The 24,035-nt window shown below is 38.9% G+C and overlaps 3 protein-coding genes across 6 annotated transcripts in view; 1 reads left to right on the plus strand and 2 right to left on the minus strand.

Moving 5' to 3' along the window:
- The window catches only part of cnksr2b (connector enhancer of kinase suppressor of Ras 2b), a 51,264-nt gene extending 45,223 nt beyond the window's left edge, over positions 1-6,041 (minus strand). For both annotated transcript variants that reach the window (XM_051877286.1, XM_051877285.1), the window contains exon 1: positions 5,487-6,041. In XM_051877286.1, the coding sequence (XP_051733246.1) occupies positions 5,487-5,550 (64 nt within the window). In that variant the 5' untranslated portion in view covers positions 5,551-6,041. The remainder of the gene's footprint in view (positions 1-5,486) is intronic.
- A 2,400-nt stretch (positions 6,042-8,441) lies between these two features.
- Positions 8,442-13,784, plus strand: nlrc3l1 (NLR family, CARD domain containing 3-like 1). Of its 3 annotated transcripts, none has more exons than XM_051878017.1 (7): positions 8,442-8,460; positions 9,343-9,553; positions 9,829-9,930; positions 10,236-10,328; positions 11,267-11,396; positions 11,502-11,742; positions 11,829-13,784. In XM_051878017.1, exons 2-7 carry the CDS (start codon positions 9,402-9,404, stop codon positions 13,409-13,411), a joined length of 2,301 nt encoding a protein of 766 aa, XP_051733977.1. In that variant the 5' UTR covers positions 8,442-8,460; positions 9,343-9,401; the 3' UTR covers positions 13,412-13,784. The 3 variants fall into 3 exon arrangements, with proteins under 3 accessions (XP_051733977.1, XP_051733975.1, XP_051733976.1); XM_051878015.1 differs by lacking the exon at positions 8,442-8,460 and adding an exon at positions 8,467-8,741; XM_051878016.1 differs by lacking the exon at positions 8,442-8,460 and adding an exon at positions 8,467-8,735.
- Positions 13,785-15,031: 1,247 nt separating this feature from the next.
- si:dkey-17e16.9 (hydroperoxide isomerase ALOXE3) lies at positions 15,032-23,783 on the minus strand. Its single transcript, XM_051878690.1, has 15 exons — positions 23,435-23,783; positions 22,089-22,242; positions 21,759-21,963; positions 21,288-21,369; positions 21,070-21,192; positions 20,870-20,973; positions 20,574-20,746; positions 20,344-20,487; positions 18,812-19,012; positions 17,997-18,083; positions 17,750-17,919; positions 17,515-17,636; positions 17,339-17,439; positions 15,441-15,611; positions 15,032-15,356 (listed from the first exon to the last, which is right to left on the minus strand). Exons 2-15 carry the CDS (start codon positions 22,236-22,238, stop codon positions 15,177-15,179), a joined length of 2,013 nt encoding a protein of 670 aa, XP_051734650.1. The 5' UTR covers positions 22,239-22,242; positions 23,435-23,783; the 3' UTR covers positions 15,032-15,176.
- Positions 23,784-24,035: the final 252 nt, after the last annotated feature.

Below are 24,035 nucleotides of genomic sequence, written 5' to 3' on the forward strand. Positions count from 1 at the left end.
TGCGGAGATTATCACCTCCCTCGCGGTCATGCAACAAGAACAACACCAGGCCCTGCTGGACTTGAGACAGGATCAAGAGAGGTGCTTCCAAGTCGTTGTTCAAGCCCAGCAGGAGGACCGCGAGAGGTTCCGGAGCTGGATTGACCGGGAGGTTCGACCGGAAGCCCTGGAACCTCGAGCTGTGCCCGCCCACCTACCACTCCACAAAATGGGATCTGAGGACGACCCGGAGGTATTCATCGATCTTTTTCAGAAGACGGCCGAGCTGTCTTGCTGGCCGCGGGACCAGTGGCCGATGCGCCTGGTCCCGCTGCTCTCCGGGGAGTCCCAGATAGCGGCACAGCAGCTTCCGGTGCAGAATCTCCTGGTCTTCGACGACCTAAAAAGGGCCATCCTCCAGCGGGTCGGCCGGAGCCCTGAAGAACATCGCCAGCGGTTCCGTTCCCTGGAACTGGGCGAGTCCGGCCGACCGTTCGTGTTGGCCCAACAGCTCCGGGACTCCTGCCGCAAATGGCTGTTGGCTGAGGGAAGCGACGTGGAGAAGATTGTCGATCGAGTGGTACTGGAGCAGTTCATTACTCGGCTCCCACGGAGGAGATCATCTCTCGCCCTCCCAGCTCACTGACCTAACGAAATTACAAGCAGAGTTTGCGGACGTGTTCTCGCCCCTACCGGGCCGTACTAATTTGATTCAGCACCATATCGAGACAGAGCCGGGCGTGGTAGTTCGCAGCCGGCCGTACCGTTTGCCTGAACATAAAAAAAAAGTGGTTCAGGCAGAATTAGGAGCAATGCTTGACATGGGCGTAATAGAAGAATCCAACAGTAACTGGGCGAGCCCGATAGTTTTAGTTCCGAAAACGGACGGCTCGGTTCGGTTCTGTGTGGATTATCGCAAGGTGAATGCTGTGTCGAAATTCGACGCGTATCCAATGCCACGGGTGGACGAACTGCTTGATCGGCTCGGTACGGCTCGGTTTTATTCGACACTGGACTTAACAAAGGGATATTGGCAGATCCCCTTGTCTCCATTATCTAAAGAAAAGACAGCTTTCACCACGCCGTTTGGATTACACCAATTTGTTACCCTTCCGTTCGGGCTGTTCGGGGCTCCGGCTACCTTTCAGCGTCTCATGGACAGAATTTTACGGCCCCATGCTGCGTATGCTGCTGCCTATTTAGATGACATAATTATATTTAGTCATGACTGGCAGCGGCATATGCAGCATTTGAGGGCTGTCTTGAGGTCGCTGAGAGGGGCTGGGCTCACGGCCAACCCGAAGAAGTGTGCAATTGGGCGGGTGGAAGTAAGATATCTGGGCTTCCACTTGGGACATGGGCAGGTGCGTCCCCAAATTGATAAGACGGCAGCAGTTGCGACCTGTCCGCGTCCCAAGACCAAAAAGGAGGTGAGACAGTTCCTAGGGCTGGCGGGATATTATAGAAGGTTTGTACCTAATTATTCGGACCTCACCAGCCCTTTGACTGATCTCACTAAAAAGGAGGCACCAGATACGGTCCAGTGGACGGAGCTGTGCCAGCAGGCCTTTACCCAAGTGAAGGCTGCTTTATGTGGCGGGCCGTTGTTACACTCTCCTGATTTTTCTCTCCCTTTTCTGTTGCAGACAGACGCGTCGGACAGGGGGCTGGGTGCCGTCCTGTCCCAGGAGATAGAGGGGGAGGAACGGCCGGTGCTGTACATTAGTCGGAAGCTCTCGAAGAGAGAGACTAAGTACAGCACCATAGAAAAGGAGTGTCTTGCCATCAGGTGGGCCGTCCTCACCCTCCACTATTATCTCCTGGGACGGGAATTCACCCTCTGTTCGGACCATGCCCCCCTGCAGTGGCTCCACCGCATGAAGGATACCAACGCGCGGATCACTCGTTGGTATCTAGCTTTACAGCCTTTTAAGTTCAAAGTGGTCCACAGGCCGGGTGCTCAGATGGCTGTGGCCGACTTCCTCTCCAGAAATGGGGGGGGGGGGGCTGCAGGCCGGATGGCTCCCCGGCCTGAGTCGGGCGGTGGGGGTATGTGGCGAGGGGGGCGTGGTTCAGCGGAGTCGGCAGCGGGAGAGAGAGTCAGGAGACGAACGGTGAGTGAGTGGGTTAAATGCAAATGACGAACACCTGTCTCTTGTTTCAGTAATTGGTGTGGAGAGAGTATATAACACCAGGAGAAACAGGAGTGGGTGAGAGAGAGACGGACTACTGACTGCTGCCCCGCTGGTGATCTACGTGTGAGAGAATTGTGAATGATTTGTGACCGCTTTGTGCCTGTCTGCACCCCTTTTGTTTTGTATTTTGAGAATTAGTGCAAATAAAAGCAGTCAGTAGTCGAGCCGACCCTGTCCTCTTCCTTCCTGAATACTGAACCTTGCTACAGTGACCAAGTGCTGTCAAGCTCCAAAAAATGACAAAAAGCAACATGAAGTTATCATAAAATACACAGTATTATAGAACACAGCGATGAGTCATATGATGACAGAATTTTTATTTTTGAAACCATCCCTTTTATTGTGCAAGGATTGTGTTCAGAGGGCTCTAATGATCACACAGATACACAGACACCATCAGCCCATAGGGGTTTAACACAGCCTTACACTGATACACATGCACATAAACACCTTATCTTCTGCTCCTAACTCAGTGTCTAAGCAGCTGATACAGCAGGTTTTTTCTGCACATAACAGACAGATGCCGATAAAATTCTCCAGCATTTTAGAAGCAAACATCAAGAAAATGTCTGAAGCTTCTTAAATTTCTTTGTGACCCTCAGGAAAGGTTAACTTACAGAGCGACGGTGTGTACTTGTGAGCATGCTTTTAGTGTGCAAACAGCATAAGAAACCCTCTCTGGCATTCCCTTAGGGAGGAGCACCGCCTCGCTATAATTCTTTATGATTCCTACACTGCCTTTTCATCTTGCATCTCGCTTATCTTTCCTTAACAGTTTAGATTTGCACAAATATAAGGATGTTTGCACTTTAAACAGTTCCCAACCTCTAGGTATTTGCCTGCATGTATTTACCGCACATATAGACTGTGATCTAAATCACAAAGCATCAGCTATGTTCCGGCGTAAGAGCTAAATAAAGTGAATAACACATTAAAGCGCACAGTTTATTATCATCCATTCGAGCCATCGCCTTATTTACCCACTCGAACACATCACACGCCATCTGACAAACTAAACTCAAGCCAAGACATCCACACGTGCAGACATACAAGTGCACATTGTTGTGCGTTTAACAAAGCTGGTTATTGCTGAAAAGCACACCTGCGGTCATATTCTCACACAAGCGTACGCATTGAGTACCAAATTCCTATTTTGTGAATCCTCACAGGGAGGAAAGAGATGGAGATGCTGATCTACCTTTTTAAAAAACATAATTACTTAAAGGCAAAACATTCAGCCAAGTGGAACACTTTCCTCATTTGAATCACAAATGACTGTCTTCCTCTCTTTTCTCAGTTCATCCAGAACTCCTGAGCAAATTACACTCAAATGATCTTTCTCAAAGGAGTTCACCTTATCTAATGCCAAATATATTTACAGTGTTGTAATAGGCCTAATGTGCATGTTCCATAATGACACTGTTTTCCTATCGCATCACCTAAAACAAAATCAATGTATGACTGTATTTAATAGGGTACAGACAAATTATAGTAAAGAGATCATTTGACTGCCTTTCACGCCAGTCTAATATTGTGGTATAATGGTAAACAGCACATAAAAACTAAATGGTTTGAAAATGTGAATGGTTTCTTGACATGTCGATTAAATAGTCTGCCAGACCAGACCTTTTGTCATTTAATTAAACATAAAAGCTTCACCATAAAAATAATAATAATTTTAACACAAAATAGTATAACAATTCGAAAATGTTTACATTTTTATACTGAAAAAAATATATATGTGACCCTGACCACAAAATTATAGATTTTTCTTTATGCCAAAAATCATTAGGATATTAAGCAAATATCATGTTCCATGAAGATATTTTGTAAATTTCCTACCGTAAATATATAAAAAAAATAATATTTTTGTGAGTGGATATGCTTTGCTAAGGACTTCATTTGGACAACGTTAAAGGCGATTTTCTCAATATTTTGATTTTTTTGCACCCTCAGATTCCAGATTTTCAAATAGTTGTATCTCGGTCAAATTTTCATTATCCTAACAAACCATACATCAATGGAAAGCTTATTTGTTCAGCTTTCAGATTATGTATAAATCTCAAATTCAAAAAATTGACCCTTATGACTGGTTTTGTGGTCCAGGGTCACATATATGATCAAATGCGCAATTTTACCATAAAATTGTACTCATTATTTTACAGTGAAAGCTAAAATAAAATTACCCTTTTTGGTTATTTTTTATTATTTAAATATTTTTGTTCTTATTTTTGTTCTTGTTTATGCACACTGGGATGTTTATGTTACAATGCATGATGTTATAGGGACCAAATGTCCACACAAGGACAGTAATACCAGTAAATTTTGACCTCAAGGAGAAACGAGCTTATAAATCATACTAAATGAGGTATCTAAAAATGCAGAAAGTTTTCTGTGATGGGTAGGTTTATGGGTAGGGGGATAGAATATACACTTTGTACAGTATAAAAATCATTACGTCTATGGGAAGTCCCCATAAAACCATGTGTGTGCATGTGTGTGTGTTTCTATCCCGGTGGGGACTTCAACCTGAATGCACACAGACTCATGGGGACTCTTGTCATTGTGGGAACCTAAATTGAGGTCCCCATGAGGAAACAAGCTTATAAATCATATAGAATCAGTTTTTTGTTGTTGTTGTTGAAAATGTAAAAATTGCATAAAGTTGATGGGTAGGTTTATAGGGATAGGGTTAGTGTTAGTAAGGGACAGAATATACAGTTTGTACAGTATAAAAACCATTACGTCTATGGCGAGTCCCCACAAGGATAGTGTGTGTGTACTGTGTTCTGTTCATTAGCAGTTGCTCATGAAAAAAAAAAAACATTTTCATGAACTTCAGTGACCATGGAGGGTCCATTGAGCCTTTAACTGCCTGAGGGGCCCCAGCTGATCACTCAGCCTCCACGTGACCCGTCACTTTACATTCTGTTTGACGAGATGACGTGACTACTCTTCAGCCAACTTCATTCATTAACATCATTTTAAAACACATTCTGATATCTTAATCATTTTACGTGTACTGTCGACATCAACATCTGTTAATAACAGCCATCGCTATAAGCTCAATATAAGATAGACTACATCTTAATTACATGACAGCTTGAGCGCGCGCGCGCGCTGTCGCGCCTTGATACAGCGTTTCTTTAAAACGAGTTAAATTAAATCTTGTAAGCACGCAGAAAATGGACAAATAGGTAACATCTGTATTTTTTAAAAGCACAAACAATGTGCACAGACGAGCCTTATATTGGACATACAGTGTTTTCTTCCATTGCTATAGCAAAATACATTCGAATGTAAAATGCGTACCTTTCATCCAGTCGACCACCTGGCTTGTTGACCACCTGCTTACAGGTTCCATGACCAGAGCCATTGTGGAAGTTTTTGCAGACGGTGCCAAACAAAGGTGCGAAAGAAGCGCTTCAGCACACTCCAGAACCACTCACGCAGATTTCTGCCTGTTTTTCATCCGCTGCATGTTTACCCTGCAAATTCTGCCGTGGTTCTTGAAAAACGAAGCGTTGGTGGTCTTTCAAGTTCAAAGCATTGCTCTGCATTCCTTCGCACTAGTCTTTGTGAGAGAGCTGTCAAAATAGCGTTAGATTTCTCTTGGTCTCGCGCGAGGGTTTATCCTCATTTCTATCATATTCATTCACGTTGCGATTCCTTTACAGTTTTCATTCCTATTCCCATATATCGAGCCGTAGAAGAAAAACAACGGTGAATTCACGCAGCTGTTTGCCTCGTCTCAAGCTGTTACCAGTAAACAGTAGTCTGCACGCGCGCCCCTCGCGCACACTCGTATGACTCGCGCCTCGTCCATTCTTGCCAGTCGTTGGCTCTGGCAAATGAGCCGTCATGAGGGCCAAGCAGCGGAAACATCTCCATAATTGAGCTGTGTGCCAAACAGAGTATTAAATAGGCTACACGCTTACAAATAAGCTAGTATTAAAAGATTGGGGCTCTATTTTTTTTTATTGTTTGCATTCATATTAGTCATGTAGACTACTTTGAAGCCATTAATGTTATTTTTTTATATATATTTAGATGCTTAGATGAAAAGTATTTCTTTTAAATGACCAATCATCATTTCTTAAATTCTTACTGTTATTTTATGAAGAAAAAAAGATGCCATATATATATATATATATATATATTATATATAGCCTATATGAATGTTGACTGAGACAGTCAGTCCCTAACATTCTGTCCCAGCCCCTCTTTTTGTGTTCCATGTAAGAAATATCTTATGGAATAATTTTTGGGGTGAACTATCTCTGTAACTCAACATGCATAGAGATTAGGTGTGCGCACACACACACACACACACACACACAATCTAAAAGAACATTAATATTTATGTGGTATAAAGAATATGCATTTAATTGAATGCATGATTAAAATAGCAATTTCCATTAAAAAAAAGCATTTTTTCAATAAGGTGTTTTAAATGCTTGCTGTCCTCAAAACTGAAATGACCTATAGTCAGGGCTTTGTGCATGATCATTCAAGGGGAAACATGCAATGCCGTCGGCTGACTTTCTTGCCACTAGCCTGTCCCAATTAAGCCTCTTTCTTTAAAGAAACATGGTGCCCAACAAAGAAAAAAAAAACCCCATGACATGCAGACAAGCCAGTCTGGTTTATGTGACTGTTAATTACAGAGATAGATTTCCCAAATATGAAAATTCTGTCATCATTTATGTACCCTCTTGTTGTTCCAAAATCATACTTTATTTCTTCTGTGGAACATAAAAAGATATTATGAGAAATGTCAGAGCACATTTCTTTTTTGGGTGAACTATCACTTTAATTCTTTATCAATGCATGTTGCCAACATGAGATTTCAAGATTATCCCACAGATCTGTATTGTGATTATGTTGGATAAATTATTTATATATGAATAGCACCACATTTCCTAAACAACTTACAGACAAACTAAATTCATGAACACGGATCACTCCAAAATAAATCATTACCTAAACAAATTAACAGGGATGTATTTTACAGAGTGCTTTATGTTGATTTCACATCTCATGGGAACATAAGCGGAGTGTGCACTGCTGACAGATGTTGAGAATCCTTACTGCCTGCAGGGGTATTGAGGAGAGGCTTTTAAGGGACAAGGGGAGGAGAAAGGTTCAAGGTTCAAGAGCTGCTCCATTAAGACTCAGACTCACCATCTGCAGTTAGAGTTGAGGCTTAAACATCTATACAAATCTACAGCATATGAGATCAGTGCCTTTTCTCAGCAGCATTTCAGGCATTTTAAATATTGAAACAACACAGGATCCTTCAACACAATGGTGTCAAATAGGATATAAGTCAAGGGTCTTCATCCTTTTTACACAAATGACCTTTGGTGCATAAAAAGACAGAACGGGGACCTGTTTTTATATATATATATATATATATATATAGCTTTTGATTGAATATATTCTATAAGCTATTGTTTAAATTTATCAGAAAAATAATTGGCAGACCCCTGTCTGGTAACGGTAGATTTTTTTTAAAAAACATGGGGAAGCAAAATAGAAAGGGAAAATGGGAAAAATGAAAAGGAAAGGTATAAATACACTAGTACAAGCCAAGAAATAACCATAAAATTACTTAATGAAATGCACACATTTAGAGACCCACATGAAAAAAATACTATAGTAATTTACAGTAAGTACTATAGTGTTTTTGAACCATACTATACTATACTATACTATAAATTAATTTGTTGTCATAATTCTATAGTTGCTGTGGAAAATAACAACTAAAGTAATATAAACAAATTACTTTACCCAATACTGTACTAAGTTTTACCCCTATAGTCTACAGCTATAGGGTATATTATACTACAATACACTACAGTTTACTGTAGTAAAAACTAAACTTACAGTATTTATTACAGTTTATCAATTCACTATAGTTAATAGTATGCTGTAGCATTCATTAACAAAGTGTTGTAAATACTATGATATATACAGTATACTACAATTTACTATAGTATGGTTCAAAAACACTATAGTATTTCCTATAAATTATATAGGAAATACTATAGTATTTCTATAGTATTTTTTCATGTGGGGAATAAAGAACACAAACATAAACCTTAAGCATATTATATGTGACAATAGACAATGCTCCTGCTGAAACAAAACAGGTGACAGGTGACTAGTCTGCTGCCTTTACTAACTAAAAATAACTACGTCACTAAACAGTCTTAATGCTGTCTCTTTAAGAAAATAAGGAAGTATAACTTCAAACCGAAACTGCTACGCTCATATACTGTAGGTGAGCTTTTGCTACATGCTTGTTCGCTGATAAGGTTTAATATACACGGGCTTGCAGTGGCATACGGGCACAGAAATGAATCATAGATTAACATAATTTATTAAAGTATATAACTTAAAGTTAACCAACCGGTTTTTTTTCCGTCTTCCGGGATTATAAGTGAACCTGACGTGGATCGAGAGGACTGCAGAGTCAGAGACACTGAAATAAACAAAGGGGAAATCATTACTTATCTTTCTCTAAAGCTCTCATTTGACCACATAAGGTCCTATAAGGTGAAGGTACAACGCTTTCTTAGTAGTTACCATGATACAGCATGACCAAATATTGTCTTTTATTCTACAACACAATTAACGTATTTTTTTCACACTGTACATTGGTAAACTTAGTGCTACAGTTCTTATGTGCATATTTGAGGCCAACAACATTGATTGGATCAGCGCAACTTGTTTTAATAACTACTTCTGTAGAAATGACGGCACGCATAGATTTAGCTCTAGCTGTGTCGAGTCTCCTAAAGCGTACAAAAGTACACTAAAAGTAAAACAGCGCATTAAATTTAATGTGCGTGTACTCACATAATACGAATATTTCATTGTAAGCAGTTTAGGATTGGCTGTCAGTTGCTAAACAAACAACTCGCTGGCATTCTAGCACCATTGTTTCGCACTTCCTATCACTGGCACCGCAAATTAGTGTAAAACGTTCACTTAACCAGGGTTTAGAAAGGTTTAAGCGCTACTGTAGCAAAATAATAATAATAATAATACTTTTGTTCTCGCAGTAATAACGCAACATTGGAGCCCTCCCACAGGAAGAGACAAAGGTCATCCGCATGAAAGGCATATTAACTTTGCAATACCTGTGTATCGCTTTTAACAGGGTAACACATCTAAGCTAGCTGTTTCTGACAAGCGGGCGAAAAACGTTGCAAGTACGAGATGGACGACGACGCAGTAGACATGGCGTCAGACAACAGTCTGCCATTAGGAATTGGGGCTTCCGCCTTCGGGAGTGAAAATGGGGATGAAGCGGACGACTTTATTCCTCAGAGGACACTTCCATTCACCCTCGGATACTCCGATCCTGTGGGGTAATATGGTTTTTTTTAAGATGGCAATCTGATATTGGTGTGATAGGGTTCAACAAGGAACATCCATGTTGACGTGCGTTTCATACGCACGCGTGCTTGTCTTTTGGGCAAGTGCGACACCTGCTGGTAAGATCAGAAGCACGCCAAGATTGTACTTGTGTACTAAGTTTAGTGTTGCTTACCTTGGTTAATTAGGCTACATCTCATTCGCTTTCATTTGATTGTCTTCTTCATGTTTGCATTGACATATCATTTACAATGATCGTTCCCACCAGGCACTACGTGGAGAGAGCAGAGTCCCCTGCAAATAGTTACGCCTCAATGCAAAGTAACAGCTGGTCAGAAACAAGAGAAGAGCCTGAACAAAGTTGCACACTGTAAGTTTGCTTCACCTTCATTCAGCCCTAAGAATATTTTTTGAGATGGTAAGACATAAGTTTAGAGCTAGGCCAATTGTCATCTTTGATTGCAGAATTAATATATTCATCATAAAGTTGAAGATTTTAAAGAAAGGATTTAGACTTTAAGCAGTAGTGCGATATGTAGCATATTGTATGAGTGAAAATGATAACTAAAACTGGTTATTTGAAACGTTAGAGACTTTGCTCTCTGTGTGTTTGTGGCTTAGGTTGTCATTCTTGTACTGCTGGTTGCCTAGGATAACATTTTCAACTTTCCACAGGGTTCAGTTGGATAGACGGGATTCGTCTGCTTCTAGCAGTGAATGCTTTAGTAGTGATGAGGACATCAATCCAGAGGCTGATCCTGAAGAAATGTGAGTGAAAGTCACATGATGCATCTGTACCATTCTGAGCTCTGCCAATACCATGGTCATATACTAGTATTCAATTCAGAGGTCTCAAAATATGATGTCATGTGTGGTGAGCACCCCTTGATGGATAGAGAGATTATACATATTTTAAAGAAATCTGAGAGTTGAATTTTAAGCCTGGCCTATATTATTTAACTGATTCATGTATTTACATGCTTAGTTATGATGATTATGTTTTTAGAAAAATAGTATTTTTGGCTGTACAGCACCATACTTGTACACTTGTAATTTTAAAATACATTTTAATGTGGCAGGAAAAATTAAACATTTAGCTGAACTTCACCATTTTAACTCCATCTTTGAAATTTAAAGTTAACATAATACTGTATTTTTTGTTCAGTGCATATTTTTTATATGCATATTATATATTTAAGTCATCTATAACATACACTACCATTCAAAAGTTTGGGATCAGTAAATTAAGAAAGAAAGAAATATTTTTATTCAGGAAATACATTAAATTGATTAAAAGTGACAGTAAAGATGTATACAGTATTCCAAAAAAATTTGCTGTTCTTGTGATCTTTATATTCATCAAAACATATTGATGTTCTTTGAGCATCAAATCAGCACACAGAATGATTTCCGAAGGATCATCTGACACTGAAGACTGATGCTTTGCCATCACAGGATAATAAAGTACATTTTATATATATTGAAATAGAAAAAACAGTTATTTTAAATTGTAATAATATTTCACAATATTCCCTTTTTTCCTGTATTTTTGATCAAATACATGTAGCCTTGGTGAGCATAATCAAAAACATTAAAAATAAATCTTACAGATCCCAAACTTTTGCACAGTAGTTTTAGTGTAGTTTTAATTTATTCTCACCTGAATACTCTAAATAACTCTTTCTTTTTATTCTTTTTATAATAAGCACACGGAAGAAGATCAAGAAGGAAGCTAGCGTGAAACAACAAAAAGCTCCTGCTCCTGTAAAACCAGAGTTGGTAGTAGATCCAAATGAGAAAAGGCATCCAGCGATGACGGTGAAATTTGCTTTCGAGGTAAGGCCTACCACCAGTGGTCGTCCATTTAAAGCTATCACAATATCACCATTGAGTGCCTTTTACAATGAGTTGAGAAAACTAACATTCTGTGCTACATCTTAGGCCCTCACAGTCTGCCTAAAGAAACTTACACACGACGAATTAAAGCGCTTCAAAAAACTAATGTGGGAAAGATATCCAGAGCGCTTCCGTGATCCCCTGGATGGACTTGATATTGTGGATCTGGTGGATAAGATGCTGGAGCTCTGTGATATTGAGGTGTCTCTGAAGATCACTCTGGCACTCTTTAATCTCATGAACTTTAAGAAATTGACTGAATATCTGCAAGGACTTTGCAAAAGAAGTAAGTTATATTATTTCATCCACGCTAGGACATTACAGTGCGCTTCAAACTGTTGTCTTAAAATCTTTCATTTTGATGTTTCACAGATGAAGTGCGCTATGAGTTGAAGAGGGCTCTGAAGAAGAAGTATGAGATGGTATATGAGGGTTTTAGTCCGCAAGGACAACCAGTTCCCTTTGAATCTGTCTATACAGACCTTTACATTACAGATGGCATTAATGCATCAGTGAACAGCGAGCATGAGTACAGATCAACGATAGAAGAGCTCAAAGAGACTGGCAAAGTGAACAGGACGCCAATAACCGGAAATGACTTATTTCCCCCTGAGACTGGGAGGTCAAGGCACATAAGGTCGGCGTTATCCAGAGGAATCCCAGGATGTGGCAAATCATTTGCAGTGCAGCGCTTCATCCTTGACTGGGTGGATGGAAAAGTCCAACCAGAGATTTTCTTTCTCCTTCCTCTGCAGTTCAAGGAATTGAACAAGATGCTGGAAGGAGAGTATACCCTCCTCTCTCTAGTCAGCGCCCTCTATCCAGAGATGAAGGAAATAGATACTCTCGAATTTGAGGGCTGCCGAGTAATGTTCATATTCGACGGCCTAGATGACACTCAAATCCTCTTTAATTTCCGGAGAACAACGTATTGGTGCGATACGACCAGGCCTACGACTGTGCAAGTGTTGATCACTAACCTCATCAGGGGGAACCTGCTCTATAACGCCTGCGTGTGGACCATTTCTAGGGCAGGAGCTCTGGATGTGATCCCACCAGAACACGTCCACCAGCTTCTGGAGGTTCGTGGCTTCACTGATGAACAAAAAGAGGCCTATTTCAGGAAGACGATCGAAGACCGAGACCTTGCTGAGAAGGTGATCACTCACCTCAAGTCTTCTAAGACATTGTTTATTATGTGCCACATGCCTCTGTTCTGCTGGGTGGCATCTAAAGTGCTGCAGCGGCAGTTTCAGTCTCTTCCGCCACCAGCAAAGCTGCCCATAACTCTTACCTATCTGTACACCATGATGGTGCATCGTCACACTCAAATATCCGTTCAGAAACTGCAGAATGACCCCAGCGAAGACACCAAGGGTCTTACTGCTGAGACTCTGCTCATTAAGCTTGCAAAGCTGTCCTACAACATGCTTGAGAAGAACGAGTTTCAGATAGAGAAAGAGCATTGGGACGAGGTTGAATTGCCGGATTCATACCCAGCCATGGCCTGCACCGGTTTCTGCACGGAGTATTACAGAGAGAAGTACATGATTTACACTGAGAAGGTGAGCTGCTTTGCTCATCCGACCATTCAGGAATACCTCGCTGCTCTTCATGTTTTCTACTGTTTCAAGAAACATGGGAAGAATGTCCTTGAGCAGAGCAAGCTGAGCAAGGTCTTAAAGGTTTCCTTGACAGACTTGCTCAAATGTGCAGTTGACAAAGCATTAAGCTCCAAGAATTCCAACTTCGATATCTTTCTCCGCTTTCTGCTGGGTTTGTCTGCGGAGGCCAACCAGGATATGCTCAAGAGCCTCTTGCATTTCTCTACCAGTTCTAACCAGAATGCACGGGAAGAGACAGCACGCTACATTAACAAGATAATAAAAGTAGGCCACTTCCCAGAAAAACATGAAACCCTTTGCCGGTGCATTGATGAACTTAACACACACTGATGTGTTGCTTAAAAAGAGCGCTTAATGAGAACTTCTGAGAGTGATGCTATTGCATTGTTTCTTGCCAAAAGAGTGGTAGAAAAATAATCTACCATCAACCATCTTGTAGTGGCATTTGGATGTGTTTTTTCCATCAGTAAAAGACAAGTTCTGTGTGAACAACACTATAAGAATTGTTCAACCACTTTTTTGGATTGATGTGTTATTGCATTTGGATATTGTTACTGCAGCTTTTGTATTCAGTACTAATCATGGGAATGATGGTGTAAAAGTACATACATTTAAAGTGTGGATATTATTCTCTATCAAGCCTAAACATGCATGAAATACTTGTGGTGCTTGAGTCATGCTTGGAAATAAAGACCTGCTTAAATATTGGTTTTGATGCTTTTTTCTTTTAAAATAAATTCTTTATTAAGCTCATTTTTAAAACACTATCTAGAATGATTTCAACAGCATTTAAATCAAGTTAGTATTGACAAATTACAGTAAATCTATACAGTAAATTCAAAGAAATGAATGATTTTGTAATTTTAGATGTTTCAACAGAATCTAAATCAAATAAATACTGACAAATGAGTGTGTGTATATATATATATATATATATATATATACACATTAAATTCAAAGAATTAAAAATGTAGCTTTAACTGTTGAATATGAAATTTTAGATGTTTCAAAATAGCATCTAAATCAAATCAATAAGACTAAATCTGCAGTAAATCAAAAGAAATAAAACATGTATATATCCGAATATTATATAGCAAGTAAATATTCATCATCATTTAAATTTAAAAAGGATTCTAAATTCATTTTCAAATGTTATAAATTAAATGGTTAGTTCACCCAACTATGAAAATTATGTCATTAGTTACTCACTCTCATGTCGTTCTACACCCGTAAGACCTTCGTTCATCTTCGGAACACAAATAAAGATATTTTTAATAAAATCTGATGGCTCAGTGAGGCCTGCATCGCCAGCAAAAACACTCCCTTTTTCAATTCCCAGAAAGCTACTAAAGACATATAAACAGTTCATGTGACTACAGTGGTTCAACCTTAATATTATAAAGCGACGTGAATACTTTTTGTGCGCCAAAAATAACAAAATAGCGACTTTATTCAACATTATCTAGTGATGGGCGATTTCAAAACACTGCTTCTTGAAGCTTCAAAGCTTTACGAATCTTTTGTTTCGGAGCACGTATCAAACTGCCAAAGTCACGTGAACTACTGAAGTTTCAAAACACTTACGATGTAACAAAGCCTCATTTACTGAAATCATGTGATTTTGGTGCTCTGAACCACTGATTCGAAACAAATGATTCGTAAAGCTTTAAAGCTTCATGAAGCGGTGTTTTGAAATCGCCCATCACTAGATATTGTTGAATAAAGTCGCTATTTTGTTATTTTTGGCGCACAAAAATTATTCTTGTAGCTTTATAATATTAAGGTTGAACCACTGTAGTCACATGAACTGTTTTAAATATGTTTTTAGTAGCTTTCTGGACATTGAAAAAGGGAGTGTTATTGCTGGCAATGGAGGCCTCACTGAGCCATCGGAATTTATCAAAAATATCTTAATTTGTTTTCCGAAGATAAACGAAGTTCTTACGGGTGTAGAACGACATGAGGGTGAGTAATAAATGACATTATTTTCATTTTTGGGTTAACAAACCCTTTAACATCCACATGTTAAAAAAATAAAACATGTTAAAATAATACTAAAACATGTTTTAGTAGTCCTGAGTCACACCGCTCTTTGTCAAATGCTGACACTGTTGCTGATCGTATCAGGACACAAGTATGTGTAAGGCACTTGCATCCCTGCGTTTCTGTCTTTGATAGACTCACTCAAAAAGGACAGCTCTGCTTGATAACCTCTGATCATTTTCTGGGGAGCCATCTGGCAAAAGTAGTCTTCAGGGTATTGCCCAAGTGAAACCTGCATAAAAGATTAGAAAGGATTTGTAGGGATTTGTGAGTATTTACAACAAATGGGATAATCAGTTGAGTAGGAAACACTCACTAAATCCGATGAAGGTTTGCTCAAAAGCCAAAAGACTGATACTAGATATGCAGAGGTGTTCATGTCAGGCAGAGTGTCCAGCAGGGTGTTTTTGTCTGAGCTTCCCTTAGATGTAGGAGGGGGTCTTTTTAGAGAGCCAGGGGCGTTGGGAAACCAACTACCATAGTCAAACTAAGAAAAGAAAAAAATGAATATTATAAATATACAGTGGGTACGGAAAGTATTCAGACCCCCTTAAATTTTTCACTCTTTGTTATATTGCAGCCATTTGCTAAAATCATTTGTTAATTTTTTTTCCTCATTAATGTACACACAGCACCCCATATTGACAGAAAAACACAGAATTGTTGACATTTTTGCAGATTTATTAAAAAAGAAAAACTGAAATATCACATGGTCCTAAGTATTCAGACCCTTTGCTGTGACACTCATATATTTAACTCAGGTGCTGTCCATTTCTTCTGATCATCCTTGAGATGGTTCTACACCTTCATCTGAGTCCAGCTGTGTTTGATTATACTGATTGGACTTGATTAGGAAAGCCACACACCTGTCTATATAAGACCTTACAGCTCACAGTGCATGTCAGAGCAAATGAGAACCATGAGGTCAAAGGAACTGCCTGAAGAGCTCAGAGACAGAATTGTGGCAAGGCACAGATCTGGCCAAGGTTACAAAAAAATTTCTGCTGCACTTAAGGTTCCTAAGAGCACAGTGGCCTCCATAATCCTTAAATGGAAAACGTTTGGGACGACCAGAACCCTTCCTAGAGCTGGTCGTCCAGCCAAACTGAGCTATCGGGGGAGAAGAGCCTTGGTGAGAGAGGTAAAGAAGAACCCAAAGATCACTGTGGCTGAGCTCCAGAGGTGCAGTCGGGAGATGGGAGAAAGTTGTAGAAAGTCAACCATCACTGCAGCCCTCCACCAGTCGGGGCTTTATGGCAGAGTGGCCCGACGGAAGCCTCTCCTCAGTGCAAGACACATGAAAGCCTGCATGGAGTTTGCTAAAGATGGTGAGAAATAAGATTCTCTGGTCTGATGAGGCCAAGACAGAACTTTTTGGCCTTAATTCTAAGCGGTATGTGTGGAGAAAACCAGGCACTGCTCATCACCTGTCCAATACAGTCCAAACAGTGAAGCATGGTGGTGGCAGCATCATGCTGTGGGGGTGTTTTTCAGCTGCAGGGACAGGACGACTGGTTGCAATCGAGGGAAAGATAAATGCGGCCAAGTACAGGGATATCCTGGACGAAAACCTTCTCCAGAGTGCTCAGGACCTCAGACTGGGCCGAAGGTTTACCTTCCAACAAGACAATGACCCTAAGCACACAGCTAAAATAACGAAGGAGTGGCTTCACAACAACTCCGTGACTGTTCTTGAATGGCCCAGCCAGAGCCCTGACTTAAACCCAATTGAGCATCTCTGGAGAGACCTAAAAATGGCTGTCCACCAACGTTTACCATCCAACCTGACAGAACTGGAGAGGATCTGCAAGGAGGAATGGCAGAGGATCCCCAAATCCAGGTGTGAAAAACTTGTTGCATCTTTCCCAAAAAGACTCATGGCTGTATTAGATCAAAAGGGTGCTTCTACTAAGTACTGAGCAAAGGGTCTGAATACTGAGGACCATGTGATATTTCAGTTTTTCTTTTTTAATAAATCTGCAAAAGTGTCAACAATTCTGTGTTTTTCTGTCAATATGGGGTGCTGTGTGTACATTAATGAGGAAAAAAAATGAACTTAAATGATTTTAGCAAATGGCTGCAATATAACAAAAGAGTGAAAAATTTAAGGGGGTCTGAATACTTTCCGTACCTACTGTAAGTTATATACATACATACATGTATGTATATATATATATATATACACAAGTAGAATAATTTTCATTTTTAACTTACTTGTCCTGCTCTGAGGGCAGAATGTTGAGCTGAAACTGTGAAGATCACCATGGTTACAAATTTAATGACCTCCTCCACTGTACTGAAACACTGAGGTATTCCTAATGAGAAGAAAAGGAAGATTGATGATGAAAAAATAATGTCATCACGCAGCTATGCCATATCGTCTGTCTTACCTGTGCTGCTCTGCTCAAGAAACCCATGAATGAAGATCTCCTTGATCCAGTCCTGGAGTTCAGTGTCCCGCTGCACATCACCGTCACTCTGGTAATAAAACTCCACCATGCTCCTTACAAAACTACAGACCGATACCAAATTCATCACAAAGTCATCTGATTTGTATTCGGCATAATGAAGAATGCTTTTAGATTCCATAAAATAAATGTAACAGTGAATTAATGGAAAAATTACTCATTTATGAGGCCCCAGAGCTGAAGCCCATCGTCTCTGTAGAAGAAGTTGGGAACAGATTCCAGACCTCGGTCACTGATGTCTTCGAGAAGGCAGAGAGAGCTGTAGGTCAGGTCTGAGAGCGCCTTCTTCATGAGATCGGTCATCCCTTCATCTCCAATACTGGTATTCTGAAGTGATAATGATATGCAAGTAATTGTGTACATTAAAAAATAAATGAAAATTAAAAAAAATCCTAAATCAATACCTGAGTGACAGCACCCTCAGGACCGAGAAGTCTGTCCCGAATAAGGGTGTTTATCTGGAGGGTATAACGTGTGTGTGGCATCAGCAACTATGAGAGAATCACAAATATGAAAATGAGTCATGATGATTTTAAAGAGGACCTATTATGCTTTTTTACATGTTCAGCTTTCTGTAATGTTTAATGTTGCTGTTTGAGCATGAAAAATGTCTGCAGCTCAAAGTTACTCCAAAGGGAGATATCCTCTATATCAATAATCACTGTTTCTGAACTCCCTGAAACACCTTGATTGTGGTCTTGAGTTTTCTTCCGGGAATGTACACGTCACAATATTACTCATTTAAATAATTCCCGCCCAAGGCATATGCAAAAAAAAGGGGCGAAGCCTGGTTAAGTTCCAGTTATGGTAAGAGGCGTGAAATTTCTGAAACACGCTCAAAGTTGTTGACCAATCAGAACACATTACGCTTTTCAGAAGGAGGGGCTTCATAGACACAGGAACTAAACAGCATGTTGCTGACAGACTGGGAAGAGAGGTGCTGCAACAATGTAAAACATGCAAAAAATAATACATATTTTTTCAAGCATGAAAACCTATTCTAGTAGAAACAAGACTTTCTAAAAGGGCATAACATGGCATCTTTAATAAAATGGATCTTGAGACTTTCTGTGAAGGTTTTGTTTTGGCAAAATGTCAGTTATTGTTCAGCCGTTTAGTACTGGACTTATTTCTTTGGCCCAAGTGTGTTTTCTCAGAGGTATTAAAAAAAAAAAAGTCCTGTAAACAAATGAAGTGTACCTGACAGTATCTTGAGTACCTTATGTATTGGGTGAACTGCTGGGAGGTTCCTTAGTAATGACACTGTAAAGGTCTCAGCCAACAGATGGGTGCGCAGATAGAAAGATGCTTGATGCTCAAGACAGTCTGCATTCCTCACATAGAGTTTGGCAAGCTGCCAATCATACTCGCAGTCGCTAGGCAGGAAAACTGGATTGTCGTCTGACGCCTGTTGCTGCAACTGACACAACAATGACAGACAGAATGGGAATCACAGTTAAAGGGTTAGTTCACCCAAAAATGAAAATTCTGTCATTAATTACTCACCCTCATGTCGTTCCACACCTGTAAGACCTTTTGTTCATTTTCAGAACACAAATGAAGATATTTTTAATGAAATCCGAGAGGTTTCTGTCCCTCCATGGAGATCCAACGCAACTACCAATTTCAAGGTCCGGAAAGACATCATTAAAAAGTAATCCATGTAACTTCAATGGCTTTATTTATAAAAATAATATTATACAAAGTGTGTTCATGCAACGTCAGCTCTTGCGTGAACACAAAACGCATGCGTTGCAATGCTCTCGCGAACGCGTTGCAGATCAATATTTTCATAAAGTGGTAAATTATGTATTTTGCGCAAACAAAGCACTCGCGTCGCTTCATAAATCTGAGGTTAAACCACTGGAGTCACATGGATTACTTTAATGATATCTTTCCTACCTTTCTGGACCTTGAAAGTGGTAGTTTTTAATTTCATCAAAAATATCTTAATTTGTGTTCTGGAGAACCCGTCTTACGGGTGTGAAACGACGTGAGGTTGAGTAATTAATAACAGAATTTTCATTTTTGGGTGAACTAACCCTTTAATTATTTGCTGTAAAATTAACAATACACACTCATCAAGGTTAAGAAAGCATAAACAATTTTCAAGCTTTGTTTATTATTTTGTTTATTACCTGACTGGCCACACTAAATAAAATCTTAGTATTTTTGTCTTGATTTCAAGACAAAATGTTTAAACATCCTTCAAGCAAGATCAAATCTAATTTCAGATCAGATTTAAATTTGTATATTTGTTCAATTTTATTTATTTATTATTATTATTATTATTATTATTATTAATTTCTGGATATTGCTTTGTAAAAGATTGAAAAGATTCAAAACTGATTTAAATATCTTTTTCTTACCCCCTTTTCCCTAAAATCTTACATTCTTACTTTATATATATATATATATATGCTTAATTTTGCTAGATTTGTATAAAAAAAAAAACTGTGCTAAGAAAAATAAATTCTCTAAAAATGAGTTTTAATATCTTATGCTTGTCAAATAAAATGTATCTGGTTTTAAGGAAGTTTTAAAAATACTGGTTATGAAGAATATTATTTTATTTTGTTCATTTTTCTTCAGGAAATTCTTGTTTGTCGTTGTATGTTTGCTTTTTAACCTTCTATAAAAGAGGGTGCTATTAGCAATATGTACAAGATGCCTGAATGAATATACATATTTTTAGATTGGGTCCAGTCAATCCTGGTATTTTCTTTTGTCGGTAAAACCCAGCAAAGGTACCTGAATAGCAATAGGCAGAAGTTTGCCCATTTGGTTCTTGTACAGCAGACACAGTGGAGCAGCAACATACTGCTGCTTTCCATTGATGAATTGAGTTGGTAAATCTGCCAGTCTTTTGTAGTCACATAAGAATATGTTTCCTTGCTGTTGAGTTAAAATAAGCAAACAAGTGATAGTTTGTATTGAGACATAACATTCATATTGAGAGAGCAAATTTGATATTGTTTTACCTTCATCTCCAGAGTAAGAGAAGTTCCACTCCCTAGAAAAGGCTGCACCATACTGTCATTAACAGCAAAGTTCAGAGGAAGCTCAGAGCATCGGCGGAGCATCATTGGATTTGGGCCATTTAGGAGCTGGTGTCCAAAAAATTCATCATCCATCCAGTGCAGCTGCACATATTCTATTAATAAATTATTGTAACAACAAAACTAACAGATTATTTCAGTTTTACTGCTCTCATCATCAAACACATCTTCTGATGTCAACAAATCTGTGAAACAGATCACTTTAGCAGCTATCACACCAGAGATAGTGGTTCTGGATGACCAAAAGGCACTCTTCATGTCTTCCACTTGAACCCACTGATCAGGTTTTTTCACCAGTTTCTTCATTTTGATCTCACTGAGCCTGGAAGATAAATTCATCATTGGTGTAAAGAAGTGACCAGACAGGATATACTAATACTTATAATAATATATACAACGTAGGTTAGGAGGAAATTACGCAGTGGAGATGTTGAAAGCTGAATTCATATCTTTAGTGAAAGAGAAGCGGACCACTGAGGGAAGAGACAGGGGCTCCTGAAAACACGAACACTGTGGGAGACCCGTTTTAAACTCAGTCCACCTCGAGGAAAAGCAAAGATACACATAAACACATACAGTAACAATGAAGATGGCACAAAATGATTGCAAAGACAAATCTTGGTCGTGCAAACTTACTGGTACACTTGTTTGTTAAGCGTCAGCTCATTTTTTCTGTGCTCCTTCAGTTGTGAATATTTTTCATCATAGATTTTTGTAGCTGTCAGACATTATAAAAGTAAAGGAAAGTTCAACAGAAAATCCCAGTCAGAATTGACATACATTATAGTTCAAAAGTTTGGGGTCAGTAAGATTTTTTTAATGTTTTTGAAAGAAGTCTCTTATGCTCACTAAAGCTGCATTTATTTGATCAAAAAAAGTTAAAAACAACAGCAAATTTGAAATAGAAATATTTTGTAACATTACAAATGTCATTACTGTCGCTTTTGATCATTTTAATGTATCCTTGCTGAATAAAAGTGTTTTTTTTTCTACCCCAAACATTTGAATGGTAGTGTAGGCCTAACTGAATAATTATGGATGATCACTGCTTACAATGATAACAATGATATATTTTAAAGTTATGCAATAATAGATATATATGCAAACCTTTGGCCTCTCGGAGCTCAATCACTTCCCCCTCTCCCATCCAGCGATAGCATGGGAAATAGATCACATCCTTCTCGGGGGTTCTTACTTTTAAAAGAGAGCAGAACCAGTCATTCTCGGGCAAGAATATGAAATTATCTTTCTCAAGTCTGATCAGCAGCAGGTTGCCAAGGGTGAACCTTGTTGTCACTTTGTACTTTACTTTCTAGGTAAAACAAACAAACAAAAACAATACTATAGTTAGAGAAGCTGATGGCTCAGTTCAGTCAGAGCTTTCCTGTGCACAATTGAATTTTTAAAATTGAAAAATTAAAATAATATATATCTCACCATCCCAGTCTTAAAATCTCTTCCATAGCTGTCAAGCTTGGTCCGCTCACTCTGTCCTTGTGTGCCAATTAGTGTAATGAATATTTTGTCAAAAGTTCCTGCGTGGGTCATGGAGCCTGTGGTCACCTCTACTTCATATATGGCCTCCATGGCTCTGAAAAAGAATAGGTTTTGTACTTGCTCTTGATTTTCAATCAAAATCATATTCTTATTTAGTAGGCTATATTTGTTTTGTTTTTCAGTAAAACATCTTATAGTCTAAAACAGTCTAAAATTTCCATAATGTTTATACATTGTACATTTATTTAAAGCTGTAGTCCGTAAGTTTTGCCTCTTTGTCGCCATCTCTGTGTGAAACCTGCAATTGCAGTTATTTGTGGAATTATCATCTTTACGTAGGTTGTGCATCGACACGGCTCTTCAGCGCGGATTAATCTAATGTTTGCTGTCAGTCACCACATCGGTGTGGATACTGTACTTCGGAATCACAGATTCTACGACTTGGATGTATGACCAAAATAAGAATTTTCATTAGAAAATGTAACCTGCAACAAGTAGGTAACATGTCTGCTACTTTTGTTCTGACCAACTGAGAAAAAAAGCAATAAATCCCGCAATTTCCCGTAGAAACCCACCAGTACCGATTTTATTATAAAACATTATTACAAGCTTACTGTTGTGAATCGGGCTAAGGTAAGGAGATAGTTTTGAACACTAGCTGGTTATGTACTTGCTCAAAAACTGATTTTTAAGAATTTTTTACCAAAAAAAGTTATGGACTGCAGCTTTAAGGGATACAGTTCACACAAAAATTAAAACGCTGTCATCATTTACTCACATTTATATCGTTGTTCAAACATGACACACGTTTTCTGTGGATCATGAAGATATTTTGAAGTGTTTTTGTCCATTGGTCCAACAGAAAATTATAACAGTAAATTGGTTATATCAACATTCTTCAAAATATCTTTTTCGTGTTCCTCAGAAGAAAGTAACTCGGGTTTAGAAAAACATAAAGATAAATAAATAATAACAAAATGGTCATTGTTGGTTGAACTATCCCTTCAACAATAAAAATGTACCTGTAAAGTAAAATTGCTTAAGATACTATTACTTTTTAAGAATGTAACTTTGCTTTTACTTTGTTTACACCGAACGCGAGAGGCCCATAATCGATACACTGTCTGCACTAAACCATTTATTGATGTTTATGCTCTACTGTCGACGCGACGCGACGCATCTCGCGCATCGACAGTAGACGATGCGTCCGGCGTGGATTGTAAGCATAAACCTTACTAAATGTAAAATATATAAATATTTAGCATACCTTTTCAAAGAAAACATACCTGAGGTAAATGTTCAAGCAGAGCCTTAGAGACTGTTGAAAGTCATATGAGGACCTAAAGCCCAGTAGCAGGACCCTGCCAAACTGGATTCTGGTTCTCCAACAGTGCAAATCTCAGGCCACTATTACGCAAATCGAGCTGCAGGTGTAACTAAAATAATACTGGTTGTAGCCTTTATACAATAAAAGGACATTCCTGCAGTGGTTGTTTTCCCAATCACTGACTTCTGCCCAATATAAAAACACATTACATGTAGGTGTTATAGTTGTGCCTGGTTTAAATGTTTTATAAATTCTTTACAGCAGGAACTGTTTTTTTAAGACATCTTGGTTTCTTATGAACACTATTTCTTGGAATTCAGTCTTCATTTTTGGCACTGTTTGTACAGCATGTTATACAAAACATGCAGACTGCAGTTTGTACGAGATAAACCAACTCAATATCAGCCTTCAAAAATAGCAAATAGTAACAGCAAAGGCCAACAGCTTTTATTTTTGTCAAAGAGGGTTGATCGACACAGTAACATCTACTTTGCAAAACAAGAAACAGAACCAGAAACACTACTTGAACAATCTCAAATTGTCAAAATAACAAGGATCAC

This window comes from Ctenopharyngodon idella, chromosome 21 (assembly GCF_019924925.1).
Source record: "Ctenopharyngodon idella isolate HZGC_01 chromosome 21, HZGC01, whole genome shotgun sequence".
Classification (NCBI taxonomy): Eukaryota; Metazoa; Chordata; class Actinopteri; order Cypriniformes; family Xenocyprididae; genus Ctenopharyngodon; species Ctenopharyngodon idella.